Source organism: Sminthopsis crassicaudata, chromosome 1 (genome assembly GCF_048593235.1).
Source record: "Sminthopsis crassicaudata isolate SCR6 chromosome 1, ASM4859323v1, whole genome shotgun sequence".
Taxonomy (NCBI): domain Eukaryota; kingdom Metazoa; phylum Chordata; class Mammalia; order Dasyuromorphia; family Dasyuridae; genus Sminthopsis; species Sminthopsis crassicaudata.
In genome coordinates, this window is record NC_133617.1 from 497,472,975 (window position 1) to 497,485,650 (window position 12,676).

At 34.4% G+C, this 12,676-nt stretch overlaps 1 protein-coding gene across 3 annotated transcripts in view; it reads left to right on the top strand.

Annotated features, from left to right (window-relative positions):
* The first annotated feature begins 2,710 nt into the window (after positions 1-2,710).
* Positions 2,711-12,676, top strand: part of SHC3 (SHC adaptor protein 3) — a 147,140-nt gene continuing 137,174 nt past the window's right edge. The window contains exon 1 of one of the 3 annotated variants that reach the window (XM_074281481.1): positions 2,711-2,821. In XM_074281481.1, coding sequence (XP_074137582.1) covers positions 2,795-2,821 — 27 coding nt within the window. In that variant the 5' untranslated portion in view covers positions 2,711-2,794. Of the gene's footprint in view, positions 2,822-8,413; positions 10,939-12,676 lie in introns of those variants that run through there. The other 2 variants (XM_074281479.1, XM_074281480.1) reach the window with 2 other exon arrangements.

Sequence of the window (12,676 nt, forward strand, 5' to 3'; positions counted from 1 at the left end):
TTTATAATTTTTTGATGCCATGATTCTCTTGCATACACACACATATGTAGATCAAACCAGAGCAAAATTGGATTATATATATATATATATATATAATCCAATTTTGCTCTGGTTTGATCAGGTCAGAAACTCAATAGCATTTGGTTGGTTATTTGGCCACTTGAATTGGAGGCTACTTAAGATATTTCTGTGCTATAGTGGTTATCCAAGGGAGATGTTTTTCTTTCCAGGAGGGGAATTAGAAGTTGGAAATAAGAAACTTTGCTCTCCTCTGAGAAAGGGTGTACCAGAAATTATGTCTATACATTCTCTTAAATGTTATTAGTCTAGATGATTTTATATAAGTTATAAGCATGTATAGTATATATATATATACTATACATGCTTATAACTTATATTACATATATAGCTTTATTATACATGTTTATACAATTTTCAGGTTTTGCTAAACTTCTGATCACTGTTCATTATTGGGGAAAGCAAGTTCTTTATTCAAGGCTTGATTTACCCATTCCAAAACAAATAAGTTTGTAACTTGTAATTTACAAATACGTAACAAAGAGACACATTTATCTAAATTGGTATCAAAATAGGAATCAGTGAAAGTATATATAAAAGAATATATACCACACAATACATGATGAAGAAGCTCTCCTATTGATAGTGAGGCAACTTAGTTTATCTAAGAAATAGAATCTCAGATTTAACTCAAGGGGAAGTTCCCTGAAGTTTCTAGTATAGAAAATTGGGGATAAGGACATGATGGTGACTCATGTTCACTTCTCAGAGTTTTATTCCCCTTCAGCACTTTGAAGTAGGATAGGCATCTTCCATCTTCTCTCTGTAAGGTAGAAGCCAGAAGCACTTGGAGTGACTGCAGAAACCAAAACGAATCAAGATATTTGAAGCAAGTCACAAGACTGGAGCTCTCCTCTCCCTTCTCTCATCAACTTCATCTTATCCCCCATGCAGATATGCATCTTGATATCCCATCCAGATATGGGATATTGATTCCCACCAATTAAGAAAGAATCCCATATTAATGGAAACTAAGATTACAAATGTAATGTACTTGCTAGTGGATTGGTAAGTAGTCCTTCCCCCCACAACCTTTCTGTAGATTGAACAATACTTAGCATATGGTTTTCCCTCTAGCATCTTCCTTGAGTCCTCCCTCAGAGGAGTGGTTTCCTGTTAAACCAGATCAAGGAAGAGTTAAAGGATGTGCCTAATTGCCTTAGCCAGTTAGTTGGCTTCTAACTTTTCAATGTACAGAGAAAAAAAAAACCTTGGTGAAAGTTCTCTGTTTCTCCTTGTCTCTTTTTGTTTCTTTTTCTGTCTCACTCTCCACTAAAACTCATCTTTTTATCTCTGAATGTCTGTCTCTCCATCCCTTCCTGGGCTTCACTTTCTATTACCACATAAACAAAGTTCTATAATATTACAGACATTAAAGTAAATTTTAGATATGGAAACAAATTCTAAATGTCCATGGCTTAGTCAGTACCAAGAGGAAGCAAGCATCAGAGATAAACCTTCCTTTGTGGTCAGAAGGAAGAAATAATGCTTACATATTGTACTAGAACAATTTGCTGATAAGTAAACTGCTCGATATTCGTAGTATCATCACCATTTTTTTTAACCATCTCTGATAGCTCATTTGCTTTCCACTCATCATCTGTCACAGTTTCTTTGTGTTGTCCAGCCAGCCACAGACGTTATTTCTCTGCTGGTAGCTACTTTTCCTCTAGAATGGGATAGTGATTCCAGTTATCTCCCAAACTATTTTGAACCAGAAGTCATGACAAACAATACATTTTCCACTCATTTAGTGGTCTGCTTTAGTTCTCTTAAGGTTCAGGAAAGGGTATTTTTCACTAATCATGTGTAATATGTATACTTATTCACCCAGAACCAGGCAGGATGCAGATCTTGTTTAGGGTCCTAAGTAGTGGAAATGAGGTTTGGAGTTGTTTCTTCTCTAAAGCTCTCAGATCAGTCTAAGAGGCCAGGAATGAGCCCCCAGTTACATTGAACTATTTAACATTAATTAGCTTTTACAAAGGGATATTTACTTCACATATATAGCAAGAGCTAACTTCATATTCTCTCTTTCATCACCTCAGTTTCTGGGGAAACTGAACTCAACATAGTTCAAGTCCTATATAGCATTGATCCCACCAAACTCAAGCCCATAATCTCTGTGAATCTTTGTCTAAATTATAATTGGGCTAGGGTCCTGGAGGTCACTCTTGAAGATCATTCCTTTCTCCTTAGGACACTGGCTCTGGATTCTGGACTGTAGAACACCTGGATGTGAAATTGTGCTCCAGATCTTTCAAAACTAATAAGGTCTTAGAAGCTTCACACCCTTCACCTAGAATGGAAAATAATATAATCAAAAGTGAGGACTAAGGCCAGTTTCTCTGGACCACATGACTTCAGAGGAGAGAAATCCCTTTGGTTTTTCTTTTTATAGCCTGGTGTTTCACCTGATACCATGATATAAGGAGCCACTGAATTAAGTGAAGAGAAAGTGCCTAGAATTGGCAAGCCTCTTTTGAATGTCTCTAGAGGAAGTCAAAAAGTGTTTTTTTATTTTTATTTTTTCACCAGGTGGTTGGGGAATCAGAATTTACAGAATGTCCACACCAGTCCCAACATAGGTGTTTCTTCCTATGAATTCACACCCTTTCTATGCTGAGCCAAGTAAGCACTTAAGAGTCTATACATTTGGCAATTCATGGGTGTATTTGTTTTAATATTTCTGTGAACTTCACTTTATCGTTGGGAAATGGGAGGAGACTGTCTGGCTGTGTTGGTGAGTGCACTGGACTGTGGTCTACAATTTAAGGTAATAAGTTGAGTAGGGAGCTTGTTGCCAGGGAGACAATTCAGAATGGAAGGAGGCTCTGGGAGTTATTTTGTCAGAATCAAATTGTATAGAGATTTGCATGTTCCCTATATTGAAGATAATATGTATGGATTAATTAGTTTAGAGCACACAAATAGTGATCTCAAATCTGTAGGCTTCATATTTTTTTATGGTCAGAAAGGTATTTTTTTAAAAATGATATCATTCCTCTATGACCAAGGCATAGCTATACCAGAAATGTTAATAGCACCAGTAGCAGACTTATTATCAATAAAGTATATCCCTAAAATTTTTAATACATTACTTATTTGCTACCTTGAACTTTCAGAGTACACTTTTTAATCTTTTAAATTTATTCTAAATTATTATTCTTTTTTATTTTAGAAAGGACATTTAAGCTATCAGGCCTTTTGGGAAGAACATTTATATTGTTATAAGATCTTCTCTATGGCTTTGTCTATGCAATTGACACATCATAGAAATTTAAGAAACTTAAGCAAGATGTGTCCTAAAAAGTTGTCTCTTTCAATAGAACTCAAATTAACTGTGACAAAATTTTTGAACCAGAATTGTCAATATTAGGATAGGTCTGAGTGAGGTTACCAGACTTGAGAACCAGGATAGTTGAGTAGAATAGGTTTCAGAGGCAGACATTTAAGAAGAGGGCATTAGGGCTCAGAAACTACAGTAGTAAGCTGGTAATCAAGTAAAGAAGGAAATCTGGTGTAGCTGAGAAGTAGAATGGGAAGGCAGATAGATAGAGAGGTTTAAAAGAGGATTGTGGGGATACAGCCCTTAGCAAATGGCATTCATTAACAGATTGCTAGGCATCCAAAAAACTGAGATAACAAGCAGAATTTTATGTCTGAAGAAACTAGTAGCCCAGTCAGTACATTTAAGCAAGATTGGATTGATGAAAATGATTGGGAAATTCAGAAGCTACTAAATGAAAAATGAGAACTCTACAACGTAGTAGCTGAGAGTTCATCCATCTCTAAAAAGGCTTTTAACTCCATCAAAAGTAAAGTGCAAAAAAAAGCTTAGAGAAATGCAGGATTCTTGGCTCAATAAGAAGGCAGATGACATTCAGTTTTACACTGATAATTCAAAATGCTTTTGTGATCCCCTGAAGGCTATTTATGGATCTATCCACATCTATGATACATTTGCGCTGAATATTTCCATAGTGTTCTTAGCAGACTATCACCAATCATGCTGAAGTCATTGACCAAATACCTCAAGGTGGATCAGTCTTTCCAACTGAAGAAGAGGTTTTGAATGTCATTATCTTCTCTCATTTGGCAAAGACCTCCTAACAGGTCTGCAAGGGAAGGGGATCCACTATCCATACAAAAGTTGCTAATGGAAATCTTCTGGGTCATTTGGGCAAGAGTATGTTATTCCCCACGAGATCAAAGATACCTTATTGACCTTTGATGCAAAGGAAAAGGAAATAGGTTGCCCAGTGATAATTAATGGTCAATATGGCATTTGCTACCTGACAACATGAGAAATGCCAGGAGCAGAACAGAGGTCAGTACACAACATCCATTGTTCTGGCCAAACTCTTTGATACTCTCAGACATGAAGTTTATGGAAGATAATGGCAAAATATGATTGCTTGGAGAAGTTATTCATAATTGTCTTAGGAAGATTCTAAAGATTAACTGGTAAGATAAAAAATCAGCTGGACACTGAGGTCATTTTTTGAGTTGAATTTGTTAAGCATTCAAACTCCATTGCAGATGGCACAGATCCAATAGGGTGGCTATGTTATTTTAAAGCCAAAAGTACATTTGCCTAAAAAGCTATTTTATGGAGACCTCACACAAGGCAAGTGCTCATGTGAAGGTCAGAAGAAGTAATACAAGGGCACTCTAAAAGTTTCTTTGAAGAACTTTGGAATTGATAGTGACTGAAGGGAGACTGGGACAGATCATCCAACACAATATGCTCATATCAAAGAAGGTACTATGCTCCATGAACAAAATAGAATTGTGATACCTCAAAAATTGCACAAATTTAGAGACATATTCCAAATGGTCATATAGACTATATGTGCTTGACTTGTGCTGGAGCCTTCTAAAATCCTATTGGTATTATTAGCCACAGACAGTCATAAAGTTTATTGAGAGTAACATTGGGGATGTCATTGCTCTTTGCATCTCTTCTTCTGGATTATCACTTCTATGTACTGGAATTTCCAATCAATTTTCTTTTATTTCTCAATATTTGCTACTACAGATCCAACTTATTCCTATTCTGCCTATTATTTCTACTATATAGGCCCAAAACTCTGCTTTCATGATTCTTATGTAACAAGTATTTATAAGCCCTTGTCCCAACTACCTGAAGACCTGGTATATTACATTTTACACCTCCCCCAGAGGTCTCTGGGACACTTAAACCCCAATCAATAGTGTTCCCACAATTTTAGGAGTATATAGAATCCATTTCCATTTAAAAAGTTAATCAGATTATTTTTTTACTGAGGGATATTTACTTTAAAAGTACAAAAACCAATATACAAAAGTTCTCCTCCCACCCAATATATAAAGGATATTGAAGTCAGACTACTACAGTCTCTGGAGAGGGGAGAGGAATTAGGTTCACAGCTCAGATCCCATATGAAGTAGTTCCACTGAGTTCCAAGTTTAATATCTCACCCCTGGGCTTGAGTCTGGATACCTTGACGTCTCAAGATTTCTTTGCTACACTGGCAGCAATATCTGACTTGGTAATGTGAGCCCCTGTCTTTTGCCTCTTTTCATATCCCTACCACTTAGTGCAGTGGGTGGCACATATTAGGAACTTAATAAATGTTTATTGACTGACTGATAGACTGAATTTTGCCTCTAAGATCACTATGGCTTAAGCTCCCATGTCCGTGGATTCTACCATTTGTTCCTAGAAATGGAAAAAAAAAAAAAAAAAAGGCCAAAACCACAAGCCTGATTCTTGGTGCCTTAGAGCCTAAACAGAAAAGGGAGAGGTGTATCAATTTTTCCAATCCCCTCTAGCATCTGCTTTTTTTTTTTTTTTTCTTTTCTTTTTCTCTCATCTTATCTCAGATGTTTTGATTTGCATTGCCCTCATCAGTAGTGATTTAGGTCATTTTTTCTTGTGACTTAATAGTTTTGATTTCTTTTTCTAAAAACTGTTTATATCCTTTGACTTTTTAGCAACTGGGGAATGGCTCTTATTTTTATAAATTTGGCTCATTTATATATTTGAGAATTGAGGTATTAGAAATACCATCTTCCTTTCTGTTATTAGTATTATGCCTATTGGATGATTTGATTATGTTCTAAAGTTTTAACTGAGATTTTTTCCTCCTAAAATATTTGATTATTCTGTTCTTTCCCCCTTGTTTTATGATTCCTTTCTTTTAATGGTAGATCATTAAAAGATGAACATCAAAGCTGAATTATCTTTTTCTCATTTTGGGGAATTCACCTTTCATTAGCCTGTTTCTGCCTCAAGAGACATCTGATAGAGTTGGAGGGGTTTAGGGGTGAGGGAACAGCACTGGCTCCATCCTGATACCAATTTCCTTTTAGTCTGATGTGGCTCCACTCCCATGCTAGTACCTATTGTAAATCATTTGTTCCTTATTTTTCAGGCTGAACAGTGATACAGTGTAGTAGGCTTTTGTCCAAGGCAGAATAAGTTTCTCTTTTCTTTACCTTCTCTTTAGATATACTAGGCATTTAGATAACAATATGGGTTGAAAGCATGTCTCAAATGAGAATAGAATTATTATTCTAGAGCAGGAGTTCTTATATCTCTAGGTAGTTTTGATTTCTACATCTGAAGCCAGCCTGTTCATATCCTTTGGCCAAATATCAATTGTGGAATGATTCATATTCTTATAAATTTGACTTCTCTATATCTTTAAGAAATGAGGCCTTTATTAGAGAAACTTGATGTAAAAATTCCTTCCCAGTTTTGCGCTTTCCTTTTAATTTTGGCTGCATTGGTTTTGTTTGTGCAAAACTTTTAAAATTTAATTTAGTTTTTTATCGATTTTACATTTTGTAATGCTCTCTCTATTTTTTGCATAATCACAAATTCTTCTCTTATCCAAAGATATGACAGATATTGCATGCAGAGAAGGCATTCTCAACTTTTTTTGCATGTGTTTTGGATATCTTTGTCATTTTGATAAAGCCTATGGACCTCTTTTCAGAATAAGTATTTTAAATGTATAAAATGAAATGCAGAGGATTACAAAATTCAATTTTGTTTTATTTATATTTCTTAATTCTCTCCTTTTTCCTTCCATTCCTTTACCCACTGAGAATGCAAACAAATAAAACTTGTTATAGTTATGTATGATCATGCAAAAGAAATTCCCATAATTTTTAAAAACTTGTTTTTTAATCAAATATGTAGGATCACATAGGAAGCCAATTATGTTGAAATAATACTAAAATATAGCCCCCCCCAAAACAAAACAAAACAAAACAATTGAAGGAATCCTGATCAGGACTTGAAGAGTTTTTTGAGAGTATCTATTCCAATCCCCATATTTTACATATAAAGAAACTGAGGCTTAAAGAGGTTAATCAACACTCTCCCTGTTACATAGACAGTGAACAATAAGCCCAGAATTTAAGCCTAGTAACCGGACTCCAGCACATGGTCTTTAACTGTAGCATATTATTTCTCTAATTAAGAGTGTGGAGAGGGAAGACAGGTTTCCTTTGAATATAATGCATGAGTTTTAATGTCTTATCTTTGTTATATTAATTTGGATTATTTAAAAGCCTTTTCTACCTATCTTATGGCTTTTTGCTATATTCTTCATTGTTGTGGTTGTTATTTTAGAGACCTCTAGGAAAAAGAATTTTTATAATTGTATTTTCAGAATATAGGAATCCTATTTCTTTCAACTATATTTTCTTCCTCAAGTAAAAATTATACTAAACAAATAGCAGTTTATAGAAATAATCCACAATTTCTTTACTTTAGGCTTTCCTAATTTGAAAAATATATCACCTGTTTGGTCAAGAATTAACTATATCACTGCCCTTATTGTATATTTTTATAGTCAATAAATCTGAACCCAGCTATATTTTGCTCATTTAAACAAAATTTACAGAGAATCATATAAGTTACATTTTTGGATCTGTATATGCACATCTATAATATAACCTAACCTAATGAATAGTTATGTTTGTCTCCTTGATGTAAATGAATCAGCTGAATGAAAGTGTAAGGGCAGAGCACACCTTGGGTAAAATGATTTTCTTCATATTCATTTCATAAATGGTTTTAAATTTGCCTTTGAAATCATTCCCCAAAACATTCCTGCAAATTAATCTGTGGATCCTTTAAATTTAGGCTGTTTTTTTTTTGTTTTGTTTTTGTTGCTGTTGGAGAGCAGACTCTGCCTTTGATTGAAATGGAATCTTCCACTATTTATCAAGTCTTTGTTGAATGAGTCATCCAAGCTGCTTCTTATTGGCTGAGGTGGTTAGTTCCCAAGGGATTGCCTGGCAGAGGCTGCAAGACCCTGCTTCATTCACAGAAATATTGGCTTGCTAGCTAGCCCTTTCATTCATAGAAACAGAATTTCATTCACATTTTGTTGTTTTTATCTGCTTCTAATGAAGAGAACTGTTTGAGAGTGATAGGGAATTTTGTTTTCCCTTTGGATAACAGTAGAAACAATCTATCGTGTCTATTTGCTGTTGCTATGATAGCAAGGGGAAGGAAAAAATGAATTCTGTGCCTATGCTGTAGGAGGTTTGCGACATGATGATGAAAGGTGATTCTGCAGCTCAATAGAAACTTGCTTTTAGGTTGAATAGAACATTTTTTTAATTCATCTATCCTGGAATCAGACTTGGCTTCCTTTACTGTGCTATAAGTTATACCAATTAAATACAATTATTTAAAACTGTTTAAATGGCTTATCTACTGCAGCTTTTTGCTCAGTTATTGAGGAGATCCTCAAAATGACTTAATAATATGCTGTGGTGAGTCTCACTTATTTTGAAAGGAAACTGTTCATTTTAAGGACTATTTTTATTTTTATTTGCCTGTGTTCTGCATGCTCAAGATTACTAAATTTAATTCCACATCAGAAATAAGTGGGGAATTTTTGAACCTGCTCTGGACTTTTCCATTAGAGGGAATTTCCTATTTGTTTTTATCAGATGGAAGAAGGAATGCAAATTTTTATCTCAAGCCTGACATCTGACTTTTCAAGAGAAAGGATTTTCCTGTGGATTATATACAGAATGAAAGCAAGTGAATTTTTCTTCCTTACTGACTGCAGGATATCAAGACATAACTGAAAGGAGTCTGATTTTTAAAAATTCTGTTTCCTAGTGATTTTTATGGTTTAAATAACAAAAATATTTAAGTGGCATTGAGCTCCATATAAAGTTCTTTCTTTGGGATGGATATTTGTGGAGAAAAGGCATGTTATTTCTAAAGCTTATTGCCATATTTAAGAAATATTTTTCTTTTGAGATATATATATATGTATATGTATATATATATATATAAACAAACACACACACATATATAATTCGATTTATTGGATAAAGAAAAAGGTAATACTGTAGCTAATTAAGAAAGATAAGTGCTATGCAAAAGTCAGATGCAGACATTTTCTTAAGAAACTGCATTGCCACAAGACACTTGTTATGGCTGCTCTGCTGTTTTGGGGTGTGGTGTGGAGGGGAGAAGGAAATTACTATTTTATTTTTACATAGGAGAGTATTTTCCTTCTATTTTAAAATTGTGATTCTAAATCATCAGGGCTGGAGGAAGGTATTTATCTTAAAAGTACTTCCATATTCTTAAATATGCTATTTTATGCTTCTGAGGCTCGTAAAAATGAGTTGCGTGGGATAGTTTTAACCTTCAAGGTAGAATTACAGATTTTAGGAAGTTAATTTAATAAATTAAATTGTTCTAATATGATATGATCTCTGGGTGGACATGTTTCACTGAGATACTGGATTTACTTCTGCTATTGAAAGAGTGAGGGTTCAAGGAAGGTGAGAAATAAAAAAAAAAATTGGAGGAAATATCTTGAAAAAAATAGAAAAAAGGAAATTGGAGAATTTTGAGAATTGATTGGTTCTGGTATGCTGTAAGTGGGTGGATGTGCTTTTTTTTTTTGGCTACAGGAAGTTGTAAGTGATTTGCTGTGTTCACTGAGCCTTTGTTGAAGAGGGTCTCCTCATTTGTGTGAGTCATGCTTTTACTGTGAGAGACTTGGCAGCTAAGCAGGATTGGAATCTCTATCAGAAAACTATTACTTTTCCTAGTCTAAGGAACCACAGAGAGTTTTCTTTCATGGCTTTTGTTTTATTTTTGATGAAGGAGTGTGGAACAATTTTTTTCTTCTTTTCGTCCTTCCTTTAAAGACATTGTGGGGGGAGCATCCCTATTTTACTGTCCTCACTCAATTACTATTGTCTGCTATGAGAGAACAGGTGCTTTCTAAGTTGGCATCAGCTCTGCCAAAACATATACAGGAAACCAGATAGAAGGGCATGCGTCAACATACCAAGTATAACCGCTTCAGGAATGATTCGGTGACATCAGTTGATGAACTTATCCACAATTTGTCCACGAATACCTGCAAGGTCTCAACAATTGCCACAACTTCAGCAATATCATCCTCATATGTGGTCTCAACCCAGGTTCTCCCTAAAGACCAGGAGGATGGATCCACCACGCTTTGTACTCTCAAACATAAAGTATCTCACTTGAAATTCTCCAGCTCCAGCAACCTTTTGGGCATCAAAAACCTGCCTTCTGCAGTGAAGGACCTTGCTGTTTCCAAGTTGCCAGGCAGCTTGAGTGTTCCTAGCTCAGCATCAGGCGCTTCAGACAACACATGTAACCTTGTCTCTGCCACTCTGTGTTCTCAGCAGAACACAAGCAAGATGAACACAGGGAAAAAAATTCAGTCAGAGGAGATGCACCTAGGAGGAGAAGTCTGCAATTCAAATAGCATTTTTGTCAATAAGCCTTCTGGAGGGTGGCTGCATTCAAATGAAAAGATCCTGGGACCTGGTGTGACGTTTGAAGTGAAGGTTGGTTTGCTTTCTTTCCATTCTCCCTTTTTATCAATGAAAATGTCCATGCTAGCTTCCAGGATAGACTGGTAAGGCTGTAATAATCAGTGTTTTAACCCCCCCTTCCTTTTTTTTTTTTTTTTTTTTTGCCATACATCTTGCACTGGTTAGAAGAACAAAAAAGCAGATTTAGGAAAATTAGCATTAATTGTCACATTAAGAAAGAGGAAACATGTACTTTAACTCTTTAGCAGTCAGCATGTTTTTTCAGCGCGATTGGGAGAAATGCAGAGATGCTTTCTCAAATAGACAGACACACATATGTTGTATTATGCATATATTTTCATATATAGCTGTTTCATTAAACCCAAGCTTTTAAGTTAATGTGGTTTATTTTTATATCTCATTGTCACATTGTTATTCAGTATGACTGTTAAAATTTCTCATTAAGAACCAGACCTACTTTGCAAATAGAGAGGACTTATTTGTTATGCAGCAGGTTTTTAAATAAAACAAAATTCTATATAGAAATAATTATGAGAATCTTTTTGAGTGAAATGGAATAAACCATATTGTTACTGTAATCAGTTGTGGTTTGCAAAGTCAGTTTGTGCTTTTTTTCCCCATAAAGAAAATTATTATCTTTGCTTAGTGGAGCAAAATGCTTTATATGAAAGACTGAGTTTTCCAAATAGCAGTATTTTTCCTAGTCTGTGTGTGCATTTCATTTGAGCACTTATGTTTTGTGTTCAGAATAGCCAAACTTGAATGTGGGATGGATTTTTGCTGCTATTATCTTCAGAAAACACTTAAAACCTCGTTTAAATAGATTGGAAGGAGTGAGGCTTAGCTGAAAACAAAGTCTAGTTTTCATTTTTCAGTAGAATAACCATAAAAGTACAATTTAATTCTTAACAGTTTAGCTATTCTCACAAGTTTTTCTGGAATGAATTCTAAATAAATAATGATTAAAATCCAAGTTGAAAAAATTACTAAAGTCTTGTTGTTGCAAAGAACTGTTTTTTATTCAAAAGCAAATGAAATACAATTTGTCTCTCTACCATATATAACATTGAGAAAACAATTTGGTTTTTATCCCTAAGTAATGGCTGAATATAGAGTTTAGGATGGCCTATTTAAAAATTCAATTTGTTTGACTTCTTTATTACAAAATCGGGTCTTTGTCACAATTATTTTGGGGGGAAGGAATTCATACTGAAGGAATTACTTTTTGAATCATTTATGGATAAAATAAATTTTTGTAATTTATTACCAGGTTCTTGGGTATTACAAATAGACTTTTTCCTCACTATTTTGAGTTTTATATTAAAAAGCACTATTATTACATTTGAAAATGAATCACTGTATTTTGGTACCAATGATATTCCATCATAAAGCAGATAGATATTGATTCTGAAATTAACTATTTTTGATTAAATTTATTTTATATAGGATGATTATATAGCTATTGAACAACAAAATAAATATAAACTTTGAACTTAGTTTAAAAGTTAATACCTGTGGATTATTCCCAGAATATTAATATAACTACAATTTTAAATAAATCACACTATATTTAAATCATATGCTGGCAAAGTTTTCTAGATATGTATCATTGTGGAGTAGTGGAAAACCTTCTAAAGAGTTCAGAAGAATTGGGTTCAGGCTGATTCTGATGCTTGCTATCTTGGACAAAGCATTTAGTCTTATATGATTTTCTTTATATATAGATATCTATATCTATATCTATATCTAT